Genomic DNA, 20,746 nt, shown 5'->3' with positions numbered 1-20,746 from the left:
TATATATATATATAACATCAAAAACACAAAAAAACATGGAGGGGCAATATAAATTCAGTATTTTTAGAATGTGTTTTGAACATCAGCAGCCATTAACCTAATATGGGATGTCGTATATGAACCCAGGGGTAACCACAAATCAAAAAGCTATAAATAGAGATGCAAAAACACACTCAAATGAATCCAAGCATACCACTAAAAATAGGCATTAAACCGCAAAGGAAGAGAGTAAAAGAAGAAAGGAACAGAGAACAACAAAAACAACCAAAAAAACAACAAAATGGCAAAAAGTTCATATCTATCAATAATTACTTTAAATGTCAATGGACTCAATGCTATAATCAAAAGACACAGAATAACTGAACAGATTTTTTAATTTTTATATCTTTATTTTGAGAGAGACAGACAGAGCAAGAGCAGGGGAGGGGCAGAGAGAGAGGGAGACACAGAATCTGAAGCAAGCTCCAGGCTCTGAGCTGTCAGCACAGAGCCCATTGTGGGACTTGAATCCACAGACTGTGAGATCATGACCTGAGCCAAAGTCCGACACTTAACCAACTGAGCCACCTAGGCACCCCACCAAACCGATTTTTAAAATAACCCATTTATATGCTGCACAGTTAGGACTCATTTAAATCCTACAGACACATAGACACTGAAAGTGAATGGGTGGGAAAAGATATCCTAGGCAAATAGAAGGGGAAAAAAAGACCAGGGTAGCAATACTTACATCAGACAAAATAGACCTTAAAACAAAGACTGTTACAAGGGACAAAGAAGGGCAGGACATAGTGACAAAGGGATCAATCGAACAAGAAAATATAACAATTATAAATACCTGTGCACCCAACACAGGAGCACTTAAAGACATAAAACAAAAATTAACAGACATAAAGGGAGAAATTGACAGTAACACAACTATAGGATGGAATTTTATGTATCAGCTTTATCAGTCTGTAGGTCATGCAGGCTGAAACTCAACAAGGAACGGTGGCTTTGAATAACACATCAGACTAGAAGAATTTAAAAGAGATACATACAGAATATTCCAACCAAAACAGAATACGCACTCCTTTCAAGGCCACATGAAACATTCTCCAGGTCATATTATATGTTAGACCACAAAATAAGTCTCAGTAAAATTAAGATTGAAATCATATCAAGCATCTTTCCCAACCAAAACAGTATGAAACCAGAAATCAATTACAAAGAAAAAAAAACTAGAAAAAAAAGAAACATGTGAAGGTTAAACAACATACAAAACAACCAATGGGTCAATGAAGCAATTTTTAAAAAATCAAAACATACATGAAGATAAATGAAATAGAAACACAATGGTCCAAAATCTTTGGGACAGTGAGAGGAGTTCTAAGAGAGAAATATATAGTGATACAAGTCTACTTCAACCAACAAGAAAAAGCTCAAATGACAAGCTAAACTCACACCTAGGAACTAGAAAAATAAGAAATAAGATTCATAGAAAGAAGGAAACAATAAGGATTAGCTCATAAACAAATGAAATAAAGACAATAAAATTAGAAAAAAAATCAGTGAAGCCATGAGCTAGTTTTTTGAGAAGAGAAACAAATTAGATAAACTTTTAGCCAGTCCCATCCAGCAAAAAGAGAGAGGACTCAAATAAAAGCAGAAAGGAATCAAGAAAAAACATGTGGATACAAATATAGAAAATCAAAGACTATGACAAAAAATTATATCAATAAATTGGACAAATCAATTTCTATAACTATAGACTCTTCCAGAACTGAATCAAGAAGGAAAACAAAACCTGCACAGACTGATTACTAGTAACAAAATGGAATGGGTAATCAAAAACCCCCAACAAACAAAAGTCCAGGTCCATATGATTTCACATGTGAGTTCCACAAACTTTTAAAGAAGAGTTAGTATCTAGTCTTCTCAAACTATTCCAAAAAATGGAATAAGAAGAAAAACTTCCAAATTCGTCCCAATAAGGCAGCATGACTCTGATATCAAAACCAGACAAAGACACTACAAAAAAAAAAAAAGAAAGAAAACGATGGGCCAATATCCACAACAAACAAGATACAAAAATCCTCCACAAGGTATCAGCAAACCACACTCAACAAATATTAAAAGGATCATTCACCACAACCAACCTGGATTTATCCCAGTATGCAAGAGTGGTTCCAATTTTGCAAATCCACGTGATACATCACATTAACAAGGAGGATAGAAACCACCAAATCATTTCAACGGATGCAGAAAAGGTTTTTGATGAAATATAACATGTTCATGACAAAAAACTCAACAAAGTGGGCATAGAGGAAATATAACAACATAACAAAGGCCACATATGAAAAAATCCACATCTTAATATCATACTTAGCAGTGAAAAACAAAGTCTTCCCTCTAAGATCAGGAACAAGACAAGGATCATTCAACACCGAACTATAGCACCAAGCTTGCAGCAATTAGACAAGAAGAAATAAAAGGCGTCCAAACTGGTAAGGAAGAAGTAAAATTGTCACTACTGAGGGCAGATGACATGATTACACATAGAAAGCCCTAAAGACCCCAACAAAACTATCAAAACAAATTCAGTAAAGTTGCCAGATACAAAATTAATATAGACATTTCTTGCATTTCTATACACTAACAAAGTAACAGAAAAAGAAATTTTAAAAACAATCCCATTTACAATTGCACAGAACACACATACACACAACATACGAATAAATTTAACCAAGAAAGTCAAACACTTACACTCTGAAAACTCTAAGACGTTGATGTAAGAAATCTAAGACAATAAATAAATGGAAAGATATACCATGCTCATGGATTGGAAAAATTATCATTAAAATGTCCACACTACCCAAAGCAACCTACAGATGCAATGCAATCCCTATCAAAATACTCATACCATTCTTCAGAGAACTAGAATAATCTCAAAATTTGTATGAAACCACAAAAGACCTTGAAGAGCCAGAGCAATCTTAGAAGAAAGCTGGAGCTAGCACAATCCCAGATTGAAAGATACACTGCAATGCTATACTAGTTGAAATCGTTTAGCACTAGCACAAAAAAAAAAAAAAAAAAAGAGAGATTGGGGCACCTCGGTGGCTCAGTCAGTTAAATATCTGACTTTGGCTCAGGTCATGATCTCATGGTTTGTGAGTTTGAGCCCCGCATTGGGATCTATGCAGACAGCTCAGAGCCTGGAGCCTACTTTGGATTCTGTGTGTGTGTGTCTGTCTGTCTGTCTCTCTGCCTCTTCCCTCCTCATGCTGTGCCTCTCTCTCTCAAAAATAAACAAACATTAAAAATTTTTAAATAAAAATGAACAGACGAATGGAACAGGACAGAGTGTAGAAATAAACCTACAATCCTATGGTCATATGAAGCAAAAATATAGAAGAGGGAAAGGATGGTCCTTTCAAAAACTGGTATTGGGAAAATTGGGACAGTTTACATGCAAAAGAATGAAACTTGAGCACTTTCTTCCATCATTCACAAAAGTAAAACTTAAAATGAATTAATGACCTAAATGGGAGACCTGAAACCCTACAACACCTAAAAGAAAGCAAGGGCAATCATCTCTTAGACATCAGTTTTAGCAAAACATTTATGGATATGTCTCCTCAGGCAAGTGAAACAAAAGCAAAAATATTAGGACTACACCAAAATAAAAACTCGTGCACAGGACAGGAAACGAACAACACAACAGAAAGGCAAACTACTAAATGGGAGAAAAGATTTGCAAATGATGCATCCAATAATGGGTTAGTATCCAAAACATATCAAGAATTTATACAACACCAAAAAAAGGAACAATGAAATTAAAACATGAATAGAGCACCTCAACATGCATGTTCCAAAGAAGATAGTCAGATGGCCAAGACACACATGAAAAGATGACCAACATCACTCGTCATCAGGAAAATGCAAACCAAAATCATAAAGAGACATCACCATACACCTGTCAGAATAGCTAGCATCCGAAAGACAAGAAAAACTAAGTGTTGGTAAGAATGTAGGGAAAAGGGAACCCTCACGCAGTGTTGGTGGGAAAGCAAGTTGGTTTAACCAATGTAGAAAATAGAACAGAGGTTCCTCAAAAAATTAGAAAGCAAAATACTGTATGATCCAGTAATTCTGATGGACCCCAAAGAAAACACCCCCAAAAAAGAAAACACTAATTTGAAAAGCTATATGCACCCTCATGTTTGCTCTAGCATTGTTTACAACAGCCAAGATAAGGAAGCAGCCCGTGTCCAACGACAGATGAGCAGATAAAGATGTGGTGTATACATCCACAACGGAGTATTACTTAACCGTGAAAAGAGATCTTGCCATTTCCAACATGGATGGAACTAGAGTGTATTGTTCTAAATAGGCTAGAGAGAGACAAACACCATATGATTTCACTTATATGTGGAATCTAACCAACAAAATCAACCAAAAAAAAAAAAGACTCTTCAATACAGTAAATGGAACAAACAGATGGTTGTCAGAGGGGAGTTGGGTGGGGGGAGTGGGCGAAATAAAGGGCATTAGGAGGCACGAACTTCCGGTTATATAGTAAATGAGTCAGGGAGCTGAAAAGCACGGCACCGGGACTCTAGTGGGTAATATCGTAATGACATTATGTGGGGGCAGAGGGTGGCCAGGCGCAGAGCGGGCACCGAGTAACGTGCCATCCAGTCACTGTCACATACCTGACGCTCTAGCGTCACACTGTGTGTCAACCCCACCTCATAAGTAAACAGCACAGTCAGAATCTTCAGAAAATGTATTAAGTAAAACTAAATTTTTATTTATAATATTGTCATTTTCTCACTATCAACTAAGTAAGATCTAACTGAATTCTCCAGAACTATGGCAATATGCGCTCACATTCGTGGTATAAGCTATAGATTTTCAGAGAAGAAGACCCATTCTCCCACCTAATTTTAGAAGCACTTTTCTCAATGATCTGTAACACTGCATTTCCAAGGGGCTTTCTGAAGCTCAGTATTTAAAAGTATTTGTCGGGGTGCCTGGGTGTCTCAGTCAGTTAAGCCTCTGACTTCGGCTCAGGTCAGATCTCACGTTCGTGGGTTCGAGCCCTGCGTCAGGCTCTGTGCTGAAAACTAGCCCAGAGCCTGGAGCCTGCTTCCGGTTCTGTGTCTCCCTCTCTCTGCCCCTCCCCCCTCATGCTCTGTCTCTGTCTGTATCAAAAATAAATAAAACATTTAAAAAAATTTTTTAAATAAAAGTATTTCACGCTTTTCTCAAAAACCAGTATTAATCATAGGAAACACTTACCTATATTCTTCAAACTTAAGCTAGATTTGGGATTTATTTCAATTGAAATTACTTTTTAAATTTTGAGGCTTCATCTGAAACTCAGATAATTTTAAAACTCGTACCTGTCTTCACCCACCTTCAGAAAGCCGGTGTCTGATCAAAGACTTTATAGCGAAAGGTCACACAAAAACAACTTCAGAATTTCTAAACTGGAAAAACAAGGTTTCGAATAACCAAAGAAGTCACGGCATTCCGAGGATCACCCGGGAAGGCCACACGAGGTCATGAACGGAATGAAACCACAGATGACGCACCGCGCCTTGATGCTCGGATCGTTAACATAACTTCATCTCCGCTGGACCTCGGCAAGTCTTTCTGCCTATCTTCCAATTGCCTTCATTTAATGGCTGTCAAAAAAAGAATTATTTGGGTACTCTACAATGTCCCTTCTTTTTCTCTCCTCTCTTCCAGGAGTGCTTTGGACAGACATTCAGCGCATAAATACACCAGTGATTCCCAAACTCCAATCTGGGAACTGATACAGGCCAAAAATGAAAATGGTGTGTTTTTTAGTCAATGTGAAGGGCAATGAAAATAAGGCCACAATTGGACTTTTCACAAAGCTACATGTATTCCACTCAAAGTACCTGTCCCTTCTCCTGAAAGGACATACCTGTTATGTTTTAAAATGAGTTTTCTTTTATGAAATGATAGATGATAGAAAATAGTATTTTTAACATTCTTGTCTGGCAAAACAAAAGTTGGCAATCTCTAGAGAGAGTTAAGAATAACATTTTTGCTGTTTATAAAACTAAAACTGTGGAAAACAAATACTGACAGCCTGAGGGGAAAACAGAAAACAAGGTTTTCTAGTACGAGCGGGCCCTGGAGCATGTAATGCTAGATACTTCTGGAAGCTTCTATGTAACACATAGGTCAAACAGGAGCTCCCTTTGCCCCTTCCCCCTTCTAGGGATGGCTAGGAATTCCCGTCACCATGTCTCCAACATTTGTCCTACTTTTCCTCTGAAATTGCTTTCTTCTAGTTGTTAAATGTGAACATAAAATGACAGTGCTATTCTTTTGACAGATCTCCGAAAGCATGCTAAGGACAGAATGAGATAGAAGGTAGACAGAATAAAGTACTTTAGAACCCCTAGAAGAGTACAGATGAGCGTATAAGAAAAATAAATGAACGACCTGGACAGAAAAAGTTCAACCAAGGGACAACCAAAGTATCTACCGGATACAGTCTCTAATTAACAGTGAATCCTACTGCCCAGGAGAGAGAACTGGGGAGGCAGAATGAAAAGTGGAAAGTTCCCACAGGAACAGAACAGGCCCGGATGCCAGGGCGGCCTCCATGCCTGCACAGGGCGCCCAGCGGGCTCAGAAAGCAGAAGCGTCTCTCCCCCACCTCGTGTGGCAGGAAGATGGCTCGGTGCTCCTAAAGGCTCTCTGTTAACTTTCCTTTGTCCACAAATAACAGCAGCCTCGCCTACAGCGCTTGGAGACAGACCCAAGAGAAAGCAGCTCCCTTGGCCGCCCGCCTCCTGCCATTCCAAATCAGGAGCAAGTTCTTCCTCCCAAGGGCACACATAAGTGTCCCCAAGTCCAGCTCCTCCAGGCCGGCTTTCATTTACACACTCGTCCCAAGAACAGGATCATTCTGAAAATGGGTTGTCAGTGTACGCATCCTTTCATGTGTGTGTGTGTGTGTGTGTGTGTGTGTGGCAGAATATGCCTAAAATTTACCATTTTTGCCACAAGTCTAGAGAGTTCCGTGGCGTTAAGTACATGTGACCCCTGAACAACACATGTCCACTTACACTGAAATGAGTATGTTGGAAAATTTTTGGAGATTTGTGACCATTTGAAATAACTCACAGGTGAACTGCATGACCTAGAAACACGAGAAAATCAAGAAAAAGTTAGGTATGTCACAAAGGCGTAAAATATACGTACAGTTTTCATCATTTACTACCATAAAATATATACGAATCCATGAGAAGTTAAAATTTATCAGAACTTACACGCTTCCAGGCTGCACACAGCACCATAGTTGTATGAATATTAAATCAGACCTCTGCAAAACTGTATTACTGTACTAAGTTCATAGCCATCGTCGCTCCTGTGGTGAGCTCAAGCGTTGCAAGCATCCACCTGAATGCTGTGTGCCACGCCTCACCCCTGCACGAGTAGTTCAGTGGAAACATCTCTGGAGAGTCTATTAGTAAAACTGTGAGGCAGCAGAGAGTTATAGGCAGATTCTGGCTGTGCAGGGGGCGGGGGGGGGGGGTTGGCGCTCCCCAAGCCCCGTGTGGTTCAACCGTCAACTGTGCATTCCTATTGTTATGCAGCCCAAATTGCGCAACTTAATTGTGGGTCCCCACAGATCTGTAGGCTGTTGATGGTAGGATTTCATTTGCACAAGAACGTGTTTTCGCTCCACACTCCCCAAACTTCCCATTTTCAAGGGCTTTTTCCTAAACGAGAAGCTCTTGTTTTCTGTATCCTAGAACACCAGTGGTGTTACAACCCATGTGCAGAACTAAACGGATTAAATTATCCTGGAGGCCAAGTCAAGTCTCAAGTCAGTTATGAAAGCAATGGCTGCATCTGTCTGCATTCTAACGAAATGAAGATTTATAAATCCCTTCTTTTTGGCAGCCTTTTAAACATATACATATCAACAACTTTACTGAGATCTTGGACACGTAGCAATTATATACCTAAGGGGTACCTCTTAGTATTTATATATATACATGTACACATTGTGAAAAAACCACCATCAAGCTCAATAAATATTCATACGCAGTTACCCTTTTGTGTGTGCGTGGAGTAGATTGAAGTTCTGTCCTCTTAGAAAACCTCAAGCATTCCTCTACTCGGTACAAAACACTCCACTCGGGAGAAACTCGTCACTTATGTGACCACCGTGGCCATGGTAAGTCAGGAGCCACACACAATTAAAAGGCTCTGTTCACATAACCAAAACTCAACGCGCACAACAGACATACGGCACACGTCAGAGCACACAGCATTCAGCACTCGTGGTTTGGGCCTCCGCAAAAGATACACAGCATTAACAGCTTTTGCTTTCGTCAATCTGCTGCGAGTGGCTTATCCTAACAAGCAATTTTCCACTGTCCCTGCTGCTTGTTAATTTTTCAATATGGAGACACCCGAGTGCACCTAAGATTTTCACGCCCTATCACCAGGCAATCAAAACGTCAAATTTTACCAAACGACAAAATTGCACTTGAACATTACAACTAGCCAGTCTTTATTTTTTTTCTTTTAGGCTTACGTATCTGAGAACGCCACTTCTGCCGAAGGAGACTATCAATATCCCTGTGACTTTGTTGGCTGTTTGTTGATAAAGCGATCGACTGTTTTGTAAGTGAGGAAGTACAGGTGTGGGGCTCCATTCTTACCTCCTGTGGCTAAGCCACTGGGGGGGGGAAAGGTGTCTTTCTTGCCCATACACTCACTCCAACAGCAAGATTACATGAGCACCAAGGCATGCCGGCTGGGGACTACCATCACTGTGCTAACTCATCCACGTTCGGAGTTTAAGGAATAATCCTCTGCTAAACAAACACGCCGATCATTCTTAAGACGGTAGTTCCATTTAAACCAATTAGCACGGCGGTTCATTTCACAGAAATTACTTCATCGCTTCAGAAATCCCCTGTGAAATCCGTTACCAGCACTACAAATTTAAGTTTCTTTTTTTTTTTTTTCCTAAAGCCGACTAATAAATAATGGACTAATCACTGAACCAGCACGCAGACCGGCCTCAGACCAGATTTGCTCATCTCACAGGCTGCCAATTATTTTGCTAAAACTTAACATGTGCTCGCTCCGTTAGAAGACACTGCGACATCATGGAGATACGGAACAGGGGATTAAACCAGTGAGCAGGGCCATTTATGTGACGGAAGACTGAAAATGAAGACCGGGAGCTGAAGTTCTTAAGAAAGCCAAACAGTGGGGCTCAAACCATTAGCCTACTTCCTACGAACTTTGCTCAAGCCCAGTGTTTACATACCTTCTCTTGCACTAGAATTTATAACATTCCTGAGAGCCAGTCAGGACAAATCGTGCCAAAGTTCAGCTGGAACAAGACGAGGCAAGGTCGCACTGGTAGGGAGACCATCTTCAGCATCGTACCGTCAGCCACAGGTCATCTGAGCGGACACGGATCTAAAGCAGTGCCCCGAATCAGCACAGCTCGGCAGGCACGGCGCCGTTTCCCAGGGCTGCTGGGCTGAGCCAGTCCATCTTCTCTCTGCCTGAGCTGGCACACCACGGTGCTCACTCTGTACCAAGCACTGCGCCCAGAACAATAAGAGAAGGATTTCATCCTAACGTTATTTTTTGAGTTAAGCACCATCATTCTCATTTTATAAATAAAAAAATTAAGGCTTAGAGAAATGAGCCGGGCAGAGCCCCTCAGTAAGTCTCTGAGCTGGGGTGCGAAGCCAGAGTTTGACTCAAGAACCCGGTCCTCACCTGTCATGCGATCCAGTCTTCCAAACCACAGAGGTCGGCCCGGGAGCTAAAAAAACCCACGCTACTCCGGACCGCAGGGAGAACACTGGTCGGAAACGTCAGCAGACTTCGGTTTTCATCAGCTTACACTCAACTACGCTTATGAATTTGAGAATTAATTTGTTCATTTGGAAAAAGTTACACTAAAGGCTTTCTCCACTCATGAGGTTACTGCAAAGCTCACCTTAGTAAATAAAACTGGGATTAATTCTGCAGATACAGAAACGACTAGATTTCTCACACATTAGGATCACACTGCTGTGTCCATATAGCAGCCATAATGGACACAGAAATGCAATCTGAGACCGCCATGGAAAAGGCTTTCGATACAGTGCTTCTCTAGGTCCGGCAGAAGTCACCTGTGGGCCTTTCCCAATTCTGATTTCCTGCCTTAAGAGGAATTTGTCAGAATGAGTCGTGTTCTACAGACAGAGGATTCTGATACACCCTCTGGCTAAGGATTCGCCTTAGCATTGTGCTGTACAGGATGCAAATTCGGAGTTAGCACATTCAGACTGAAATCCTTCCTTAGATACTTGCTGACCACAGACCTAGGGCATCCGACGCTGTACCACACTCACTGCCTTCCACAGTGTCTGTTCGATAAACCTTAGCGGTTACTTACAGAGTCCCCGCGGGACGGCTGGAATTTCGTGGATGCAGCTGAAAGCAGCTCTTCCAGAGCTCCTGTTAGTTTGGAAACCGTAACAATGAAATTGGCTTCTCTGGATCTACCTCCAGTTACTCTGTGCTGGGTGTGTGAGCAGGACAGACAGGTTCTCTTCCTGTTTAACAGAAGAGAGTTCCTCCGCCCCTAACGTCATTAAAACAACGTAAACATCAGCCATACCACTTACAAAGTGCCACCGCTTGCCAGTAATCCAACTGCGAAAGAACAGATGGTACAAAAAGGTTTGCATTTCAATAGAACTAGCTTTATTATTATATTATTATTATTTTAAACAAAAGAAATGGTCTAAAAGCAAATGCAGATTATGTACCGAGGGATGGACATGACCTGGTACGTACAAAGGAGCTGCTGCTGTGTCATAAATGAAAACAGAATGTTAGGGGGAAAGTAAGATTTCGGGTGCTGTCTGTCTGGATAATCTGGAGACGCGAGTTAACGGAAAGAAGGCGCTGCGCCGAGACATCAGCAGGAACAGAAAACGAATCGAAATGGAACTACCAGCAGGTGCTTTCCCAGAGAACGACGTGCTGGCAGCGGGGAGCGGGCATCAACTCACGGTCTTCTCATTTTCCCCATTTTCTATGATTTTCCTCTTCTTCTCATCTGTTTTCTTCTTGAAGATGTTATTTCGGTAAAACTGAAGCTCTTTGATGCTTTCGCTAATGTCATCCAGCGCCCTACAAGCAAACATACCACGCTCAACTGAATGTCCACAGAGGAAATGAGCAATGGACTAAGGACTTAAGAACAAGGCGCTACTGTAAAGGCCACGGCCTTACATCACTAAGAGGAGGAGCATTTCAATAAAGCAAATGTAGGGGCTTTGTTAAAAAAAAATGTGATTAAAAATGTGTTTCCTAAAATATATGTGATTATATAAAGTCGCCCAAACCATCCTAGAAGATGGGAAAGTGTTCCAAGGGAAAAAAGTTAACTCCGGGGTCAAGTGTTCAGGAAAAACTAGGTCAAATACTCCTGGCCTGAACTTCTTTGCAAAGCATTTAATGTACCAACGCGTACTGCGCGTTTCCCAGGGGAGGCTGCAGTACACCCACAGTATTTCTAAAAGTTAATCGGCCACATCCGTGGAGCACTCACCAACAGCTCATGGAACCAAGTCTGGGAAACCGTGCAATGCTGGACGACATCCGTACGCAACATGTACGGACACGCTCAAGCCTAACTCACGACTCAGCCAGCATACACACCCATCACCATCGCCCCTGACCATACAGGAGATGTCTACTTCCTCTCTGGTGGGGACCTGTGCTAATGACCGGGGGCGGCCTGGCGCCATCGAACAGCCTGTCTTCCCCAACATGCTGTTTCTCATCGGTTCTAGTCCGAGAAACCGGGTAACCGAGATCATCAGAACAGTGTGCAGGTCAGTCAGCAAGCTCTGAATGATCAGCCACGAGCGTCTTCTAGAGAATAAACTGGACAAACGTGAGTGCACGGGTTTTACAACCGTTACCGTGGCTGAGGTGACAGTTTTGCTCTCTTCCTGGGTCTTGGAAATGTGGTGGAGAGCTGGAACCACCCAAAACACAGCCTCTGACTGAATCAGTGTTGCGTACGATGTTTTAGCCACAAAACCCACTTAGATCCATAAAAGACCCTGAAACCCAAAGCACTTTGATGACGATGTGGCAAAACCTGATTAATCTTGATGGAGGTTACGTATGCTCATTAGTTAGGCTACTTGGTGGGAATACCCAGGTTCACTGCAGAAGTACCAACGTGTCTGATCACGGGATGCTTCCTCAGACCTTGTCAGGCGTGTTACATAACACTAAACACTACAGATATGCTATGACCTTTCTAAAGCTTGAAAAATTCTGGAATCCGAAAGACATCAAACCCTGTTTCAGACAAGGTCTTCTAAGCCCGTATTTTTGTGCTATAGCCCCGGTAATCCCTCTCCCCAGAGAAACGGTGGGATGGCAAACTCTTTAGAGCAGGGGCTTGGTCTTTCTGTTTGCTACCTCTCAGGAGCCAGGTGCCTGGGCTGCCAGGGGGGCTCAGTTGGTTAAGCGTCTGACTTTGACGCAGGTCATGATCTCAGGGTTCGTGGGATCAAGCCCCGCGCCAGGCTCTGGGCTGACAGCTCAGAGCCTGGAGCCTGCTTCGGATTCTGTGTCTCCCTCTCTTTCTGCCCCTCACACACTTGTGCTCTGTCTCTGTCTCTCAAAAATGATTAAATGTTGAAAAATAAAAAAAAGAAGCCAGCTGCTAAATTCCCCATCAAGCTTAATGTTTCTCCTGATAAAATTTTTAAATTGTTTTTAAAGAGCCAAAACAGAACACTAGACAAACAAGATCTTCAAATTTCTTGTGCTCCTGTGCCTAAGTTTACAGACATAAAAGAAAGGATCCGAAAAACTAAAAAGCGTCAAAGTTAGGCTGTTAATACAACTGACCGCAAAGTGTTCTAATTAATCTCGAACAGCTACAAGTTCATGCTCTTGCTGGGAGGAATAGTAATTCTGCTCGTTACCAGAAAGAGTACAGACTGTCTGATCAGACCGATGAACTGAGCTGTCCCAAAGCTCCGAAGCTGCACTAAAGACAGAAGATGCTAGGTATCTCAGAATGGAAGACTAGAATCCTGACCACACTCCAGACAATCTTGGCAAAAGAAAGTGGTCTTTATGCGGGCGGACTTTTACTTCCCCCCCACGAAAACAAGAGCAGAGAACAGACATCATTGGAGGCAGTTGGGAGCTCAAGGGCCAAGCTCTTGGAAGGACCCAAACTTACCTGTGAGAAGCAGCCTTCTTTGGTGCAAATTCATATTCTTCTGGATACCAGCGTCTATACACAGCAAAAACGGAACTCTCAAAGGAAACTGTCTCAAATACACTGGATAATTACCTCCTTCAAGCAATTTATTCACAAGGAAAAAGGCATTTGGCTCAGCTACCGAGTTGCCCCCTTGACCAGACTCTCGTCCCGCGGCCCTTCACCCCGGATACTCTCCATAGGCAGGCTCGTAGATGGCTGAGACTCCTCGATTCGCGCCGCCCCGGCCCTCCCCCGGTTGGTCTGGACAGCCAGCCACCTGGACGTCACCCAGAGATCCATCAGACACGTCTAATCAACATATATACAACCACGCTTATCCTCAAGGCCTCCCTCTTCCCGTCCCCCGAATCTGCTCTCCCTCCTGCCTCCCCCTTTACCCTCCAGCAGTCCGTCCTCTGCCCAAACCAGAGATGCTAGAGCCGCTGCACAGCTCTTCCTGTCCCCCGTCCTCTGCTCTTGGATGTGGCACCAAGCGATGTTCTCGGTGTCTCACCTCCGTCCCCTTCTCTGCTGCCCAAATGCCATTTCCCTAGGTCATTGTCCTCTCAGTGATGAGGCAAACTCCTTTCTGATCCCCCTCTTTTCCTGCCACCGTCTAATCAGAATGCTCTGATGGCTCTCACTCATTCCTCTACTTAAACGTTCTGAAAGGAGCCCATCCCGTACAGGGTGACCCTCTCGGCACTTGTCCGAGCCCTTTGCGACTTGGCCTCACCTCCCACCTTTTCCAGTCCTCATGCTTTGCCCTCCAGCACTGAGGAACTCTCTGTAATGCCTCAACTGTGCTTTGCCCCTATCTTCCTGAACCCCTATTTCTTCCTACTTCTGCCCATTCTACAGAATCCTCCCGCCTCACTTACAGGCCTGGAAAACATCCGCTCTTCTTTAAGGACCAACCTAAAAGCGATTTCCTCTGCAGAGCTTTCCCCGACTTCCCACTCCTCCACCCGGCACATTTCGAGACTCCTTCCCCGGTCCCCTCGCTACTCTGTGTGCACACTCCCATGACTGGGGTCATCACAGAGTACGCTTGGTGGGGGGGGCTGCTTTACACATCCATCACCCCACTAGATTCTAAGCTATTAAAAGGCTTTTCATCTGTATGTTCCCAGCACACAGGCCAATGCGTGGCGCAGAACGGGTGCTCGACTAAGGAAATTTATACAGAAGATTTCGGACACCGTTTCCCGTAATTCTCCCCAGCCCAGAATCCACGAAGGACCTGTCCCAGGGACAGGGGGCTGATGTCGCACACCCACCTGGCACCCTCACGGCCTACGGCTCTCTTCAATGACTTTCCACAATTTCTCAATGAAAACATGTTAAATGGGCAATTCAATGGATCCTAAATATAGCCCTTACCTGCACAGTTCTTTAACAGTGCTCACGTCAATTATTCTATAATGAAGATGTTTCATGAACTGGGGCATGTATTTGTCAAGAAACTTCTTATCTGCATGAACTGAATTTCCTAGAAAGACACGAAGCATACCGCATCTGTGTATTTCTAGCCACACACAACAGGATATAAAAATTCATTAACTGTTCTCGAAATGGAGAAGATTTTTCTCTTTTTCATTCAAACAATTCCTAAAAGCATCTCAACATCTCTACATCAGGTTTGAGTGCATGTGATTAGCTTACAAGTGCAGATTTCTGAGCACTCAGTCGAGCTCAAGGTCAATTTATTAACAGCCTCTCTCTGGACAAAAGGATAAATCTAACATTCCGCATACTAAACACACCAATCTATTCCTCATTTTTTTTTGGATCATACCAGATGTGCGAATTTTCTCCGGTGTCAGGAAATCCACACTACTAACACTAAAAACTGAATCACATTAAGTAAGCAAGCCTTTATTCATATTCCAATTTTAACAAATCATATCCATATTCATGTTTCCATACAGTAATTTATATTAAAAACACTAAATTTAAATAAGGACGGTAAAACAGACGCCGGCCACACTGGCTCGAGGGAGATTACATCTACAAAATATGCTCTAGTACCGCGTGTCACAGTTTTGTAATGAAATTTAAGGAAAGTGTAAGTTATCACACCCATTTACATATACAAATGTGAATACATCTCCACAACCCATTAACTCTCCCCTGACAATGGCAGTCCTTTCAAAATCCTAGAACTGGCCTGGTGGCTTTAAAAAGTCAATGTTACACAGTGTGGGGGGTGGGGAAACAGGTAAACTCACGCATGAGTCCTGAGTCCTCGTTCAAAAACAATTAGACATTTTCCACGTGGACTAGATATCAACTGATGTTACTGAAGTATTTTCAATCACCTTACACGTGACAATGACATTGTGGCTACCTCAGAAAAGGCCCTCATTCTTAGCAAATGCTTCAGTACTTAGAAATGAGGTGTCAGAATGCCTGCAAATTACTTTCAAATGTCCAAAACATACACGGCCGAAGGTGATCCGTCACTAAATCCAGCTTTCCCGCACGTGTGAAATTTTCCATAATAAAAATACGAGGGAAAATTTTACGGAGTCCGTGTCCGCAGATCTCATACTGGGTTTCAGGGCATGTTTCCAGTACCCATGTTATAACGTACACGAGGAAAACAACACAAACTGAAGGTGTAAACTCTGAACCGGGGAGAGCGGAAGGCATGGTGGTCCTGGTGGATCCTTCTGGAACCACCACAGTGGAAGGCTATCTACAACACACGTAGGACTGGAGTTTACCTGCGAGGGGACAGAGCCCTGGAGGAGTCTGCTGTCGCACAAAGGACAGAAATTCATACTCTGCCTGCTGCAACGTCATTGTACTCTCCTTCACTGCCTTGGTTAGACCAGACTGCAAGAGAGAACCCCAGCCCCCACCAGAAACACATCAAGTCAGTTTTCAGAGGCATCCAGAAATGACACTTCACTTCTAAAATGGGCAAATATAACCACAGATGGACTACTCGTAAAGCTCAAGTTCAAAGTGATACTGCCATCCTTGCACTGATTTTTTTTTTTCTTAAAGAATCCAGGTCAGAAAGGCTATGTTCCCTGATTGTTAATAGCATTTCCACACGGTCAGAAAAGACGGTGCTCAGAGTCCGAGGACACAAGCTCTGGGAAGAGACAACTCTGAACAGGAGAGCAGTATTCCCCCCTTTTCTGGAAGTTGACGTCTAACCTTATCCAAAAGACTGACTTGAGCAATACTTGACAATCCGCAATGCGTTCGCGACAGACTGAGTGCAGGAGAGGAAAAGAGAGAACATTCAGGAGAAGATGATCTCGAGAGGTCCCAAAGGTGACAGGGGAACAAGCAAGTGGTCTCCCGGGCTTGCCAAGCAATCTTCCTCTAACCCTTTTTAAAATCCCATCCAACAGGGTATAGGATTCAGCTGTGGGAGCAACACACTGGTTCCCGATCCCCAAAGCAGCACTGCTGTTATTTTGGTAATGTTACCTTCCCGTGATGCTCTTTACACCAATCTGACATGCTGTCCAGTAACTCATCTGGCTGTTTTATAATCAGGTTAGGGCCCTGTGGATGGGAAAAGGCATTAGTCATCCAGAATCAACGGGGATAAACCTTGGGGTCCGAGGTGAAGTCTAACCTGCTGCGAGGATTGAACATATAAACAGCAGAGAAAGAGATGAGGGCCCTTTGTTATCTCTGTAAGTGGTCCTCAACTCATTCCAGCGCATGAACAGGCATGAACATGTGTGTGCATGGACACACACACACAGGCGCGCACGCGCGCACGCACACACACACATACACACACACACCCTCTGAAAAGTGAAATGCCTAAGAAGATACTGCTTGTCTATCAAGGGTCAGCAAACCCAGCCCTAGCCTTTGGCTTTTTTTTTTTTTTTTTTTTTTTTTTTTTTACATCTTAAAGAGTGTAAAACAAACAAACAAGTGACAGGTATGTGGCACTCCGAGCCTAAAATATTTACTATTCGGTCCTTTTTTAAAAAGCTTGCCAACCTTTAATTAGGAGCTCATTTTGGAAAGTGTCTAGACTGCCAAGCGGAAGAGGTAAATTGGACAGCAGTATGTGTGTGCATGTGATTTCATCTACACTGGATAAAAAAAATAACTACACACAATTGTATATGCAAACATGTATCAAGAAAGTTCTCCGCCTTTGGGGAGTGGGATGCACAGCAGAACAGGGTAAGAAACTAACAGCTGACTACACGTAAACTTTGGATAATGTTACACTGTTGCATTTTAATATTTTTATATCAGAAAGTTAAAAGGTAACGTAACACCTGTGGGGGGGACACGGGGGCCTCAAATTCTCCGCTCCACTTAACATTCGACCTCTGAGTGTCTCGGGCAGAGTCCCAGCAGTAACGGAAGCCTGACTTGCACCAAACAGGTCATCTGGGGCTTCCTTCTCCTGCACCAGGGAGATAACAAGCCGGCCCCTTCCCGCAAAGGGCTGTTTCACAGGATAAAAGAAATGATCGATATCAAAGTCTTTGAACTTTTTGGAAGACAAGTACTCTATGAATCCAAGGTATTATTACTAAAAATAGTTTGTAATCACTGAGAGCAAAGGCTAGAATGTGGCTAATTTGACTTCTTATAACAAGGACTTTCAGCCAAACAAGAAAAATGGTAAAATTAATCTCTAAGAAGCAAAAAAATCCACTGATTACACGTATTAAAACACACACACACACACACACACACAAACATACACACACAAACATAAAGCAAAAAAAAAAAAAAATTCTAACAACTCTTCTGGGAACAGCAAACTATGAATCCAGGCTCTGTGACTTACTCCAGGGCCGAGCTGGCACACCGTGCGAGCCACAGAAAAAATTCCAGGGTAGGACGTTTGTTTGTCTTCCGGCATAAAACTTTTTCCTCAAACTCACATACAAGAACAAAACACATTTTCCACAAAAATGACACTTAAGTCCCAACAGCCCGTAAGCTTTTTTTTTTGGGGGGGTAACATTTTTCTCCTTCTCTGACTGAGTCTATTTACAAACACCACAGTCACCGTCAGCTGTGTGAATACAGACCCAAATTTCCTCCAGGGTGGGTACTAACTGGTCCATTAAACTGTCAGTATTTCACATTATATCAACAGGCTAAGGGAAAAACTCTTCTTTAGCCAAGGGTAAGGAGGGCTGACAAAATAAAGACACTTCACTATTCATCTGCAGTAAATCCCAAAGAACCAAAAAAAAAAAAAAAAAAAAAAAGGAAAGAAAAAAAGGAAAACAACCAAACCCAAAACACAGAACTGTATTTATATAAAGTTAAAAAAAAAAAAAGAGCTGGTTGTTATGATGAGAAACGAAGTCTCATGATTCTCCTCCAGCTGAGGGATGAAGAAGTAGCAATTCATCTCTAAACGCCTTCTCCCGTCTCCTACCTACCAAGATAAGGAGCGGTCTTTTCTGGAGAAATCTGAAATTTATCCTGTGTCAGCAGCACATCACTCCGACCCTCCGGGAACAGGACCCCCTTTTCTGCAAGCATCCCCCCACCCCCCGAGTCCCTGGAGTTTCTTACTGCCTCTCAGGCGGCTGCCACTGGGAGGCCAGGATCAATCCCCGCCCAGGGAGCTCACCGTCTGCCAATCAGCGGCTCTCCCACACCTTCTCAAGCGGTTTCACAGGTGGCCAAAGGGCAACAGGTGTGCTCAGTGTGTCGGTTAAAAGCGGCATGTTACAACCGTAATCACGCCCAATAATTCAACAGGAGAACGCTCGCTTTCTAAAATCTTAATATAGATCGAGGCAATCACACATCCTGGTGGAGAAGGCAGACTGGACATCGGGAGTCAAGTTAAAGTTAAGGGGATGATATAAAGATGTCAGTCTTGGCATGAGTCACCAGCCGGTTGTCCAGCCGGTTACAAGTTCTTGACTTAAACCGCCTGGGTGAACTTCCTGGCTTCCCCAACAACAAGCCAGGCGGCCTCGGGCAAATCACCCACGGTCTCTGCCAAAACGTCCTCCTCTAGAAAATGAGTGTGACCACCTACCTCACAGTCCCCGTGAGGACTGAGAGTGAGTTCGTGTAAAGCATTGAGAACTGTGCACGGCACACAGAAGGGTCTCTGTAAACGAGAGCATTTATGTTTGTCATTTGGGGCATGGATTATTGAAAAGTAACTAGGTTGTGAGACAGACTACTTTGGACCTAGAACCAACCCTTACCATGACTTAGCACCTTACTTTGGAACTTAACCTACATGGGCCTCAGGTTTCCTACTTTTTACATAAAGAGATTGGGGGGGGGGCAACTTAGATTTGCAGTACACTCTAAATAGTACAACTGTATTACACGGCGTCACCTACTTCAGCCAAAATGTTGAGATCAGAGTCAGTTATCAGACAGGCCATCTCAATAATCTGGTCCTTCTCAATGTCCAATCCTGTCATCTGCAATCAAAAGTAAAAATGTAACACACACAGAACCATCTATTTTACCCAATTTTACTGAACTGGAATTCCCCCATATTCCATTTCTCTCCCACAGCCAGGATACAAGAGACAACGATGCTTCTCGGGCAAGCCCTCCAGGCACTCAACATGAGTCATTTGTGCAATAAATGTTTACCAAGGGCCTGCTATAGGTCAGGCACCCCAGTTCTGTGGCAGGACAGATGCAGAGTCAGCGAAATTGAGTGCTGACACCATCCCATTGGTTAAGAGTTAGGCAACTCACATCACCACGTCTCTGCAGCTTACAAAGTTTTCATATTAATTACACCACTTGATCGTGACCACGATCTAATGGAGAGAGCACGATGATTTACCCCCGCCCCCATTTCATATACCAGAAAACAGGTTCAGCGGCGGAGGAGCGGGGGAGCCCTCGGGTTGGGCTGGGAAACCCCAAAGGGGTCAGAAGTAGGCTCTAGCCCCAACTCGGACCCTCACAGCATGACCTTGAAGGAGACGCATTCCCTCTCGGGGCCTCAGTTTTCTCGTTTATGGAGTGAGAGGTAAGGCTGAGTCATCTCCGGAGTCCCGTCCAGCCCGAGCCGCCCAGGGTCCCGTAGGGCTGCGGAAGGGGGGGCGGGGGGGTCTGGAATCGGCACGGCCGCCGGCCCCGCCCCGCCCCCCACCCCGGTGACCCTGCGCCCAAGGGACCGAAGCGTTAGGGAGGTCCACACCCGAGCGGAGCTCAGGGGGGCGGGGAGAGGGGTGCAGCCATATGGAGGACTCTTCCCTTCTGAAAAGGAGCCCCCAAGTCCAGCACAGTTGCTAACACCCGCAGGGGGCCAGCTGCCCACCCGCCCGCGCGGCCCGGCGGCGACCACCTGCCACACCTGCCACCCAGGGACCTCGGCGACCCGTCTGCGCGCCGAGCCCCGCTCGCCTCCCCCCCCCACCCCCCGCCCCGCACTCACCTCCAGGTCCACCCAGACCATCCGCTGAGCCATGCTCTCCCCTGCCGCCATGGCTGCGCCAGCCT

At 43.9% G+C, this 20,746-nt stretch overlaps 1 protein-coding gene across 2 annotated transcripts; it reads right to left on the bottom strand.

Moving 5' to 3' along the window:
• Positions 1 to 10,738: 10,738 nt before the first annotated feature.
• REXO2 (RNA exonuclease 2) lies at positions 10,739 to 20,740 on the bottom strand. 2 transcript variants are annotated; one of them, XM_029914794.1, is made up of 7 exons: positions 20,682 to 20,740; positions 19,624 to 19,707; positions 16,751 to 16,828; positions 16,030 to 16,141; positions 14,684 to 14,792; positions 13,277 to 13,330; positions 10,739 to 11,193 (listed from the first exon to the last, which is right to left on the bottom strand). In XM_029914794.1, the coding sequence occupies exons 1-7, from the start codon at positions 20,730 to 20,732 to the stop codon at positions 11,064 to 11,066; spliced, it is 618 nt and encodes a 205-aa protein (XP_029770654.1). In that variant the 5' UTR covers positions 20,733 to 20,740; the 3' UTR covers positions 10,739 to 11,063. The 2 variants fall into 2 exon arrangements, with proteins under 2 accessions (XP_029770654.1, XP_029770655.1); XM_029914795.1 differs by lacking the exon at positions 20,682 to 20,740 and adding an exon at positions 20,106 to 20,209.
• Positions 20,741 to 20,746: the final 6 nt, after the last annotated feature.

Source organism: Suricata suricatta, chromosome 11 (assembly GCF_006229205.1).
Source record: "Suricata suricatta isolate VVHF042 chromosome 11, meerkat_22Aug2017_6uvM2_HiC, whole genome shotgun sequence".
Classification (NCBI taxonomy): Eukaryota; Metazoa; Chordata; class Mammalia; order Carnivora; family Herpestidae; genus Suricata; species Suricata suricatta.
Note: the sequence above shows the minus strand (reverse complement) of the source record. Positions and strands in the feature narration are given on the sequence as shown.

Bases quoted from the DNA above. Each gene is read 5' to 3' on its own strand.
- REXO2 (XM_029914794.1), bottom strand. From the start codon at position 20,732: ATGGCGGCAGGGGAGAGCATGGCTCAGCGGATGGTCTGGGTGGACCTG. The intron at 16,829-19,623 runs GTAGGTGACGCC...TCCCATCCACAG, and splicing joins ATCTCAACATTTTGGCTGAA to GGCCCTAACCTGATTATAAA. The intron at 16,142-16,750 runs GTAACATTACCA...TCTCTCTTGCAG, and splicing joins GTAAAGAGCATCACGGGAAG to TCTGGTCTAACCAAGGCAGT.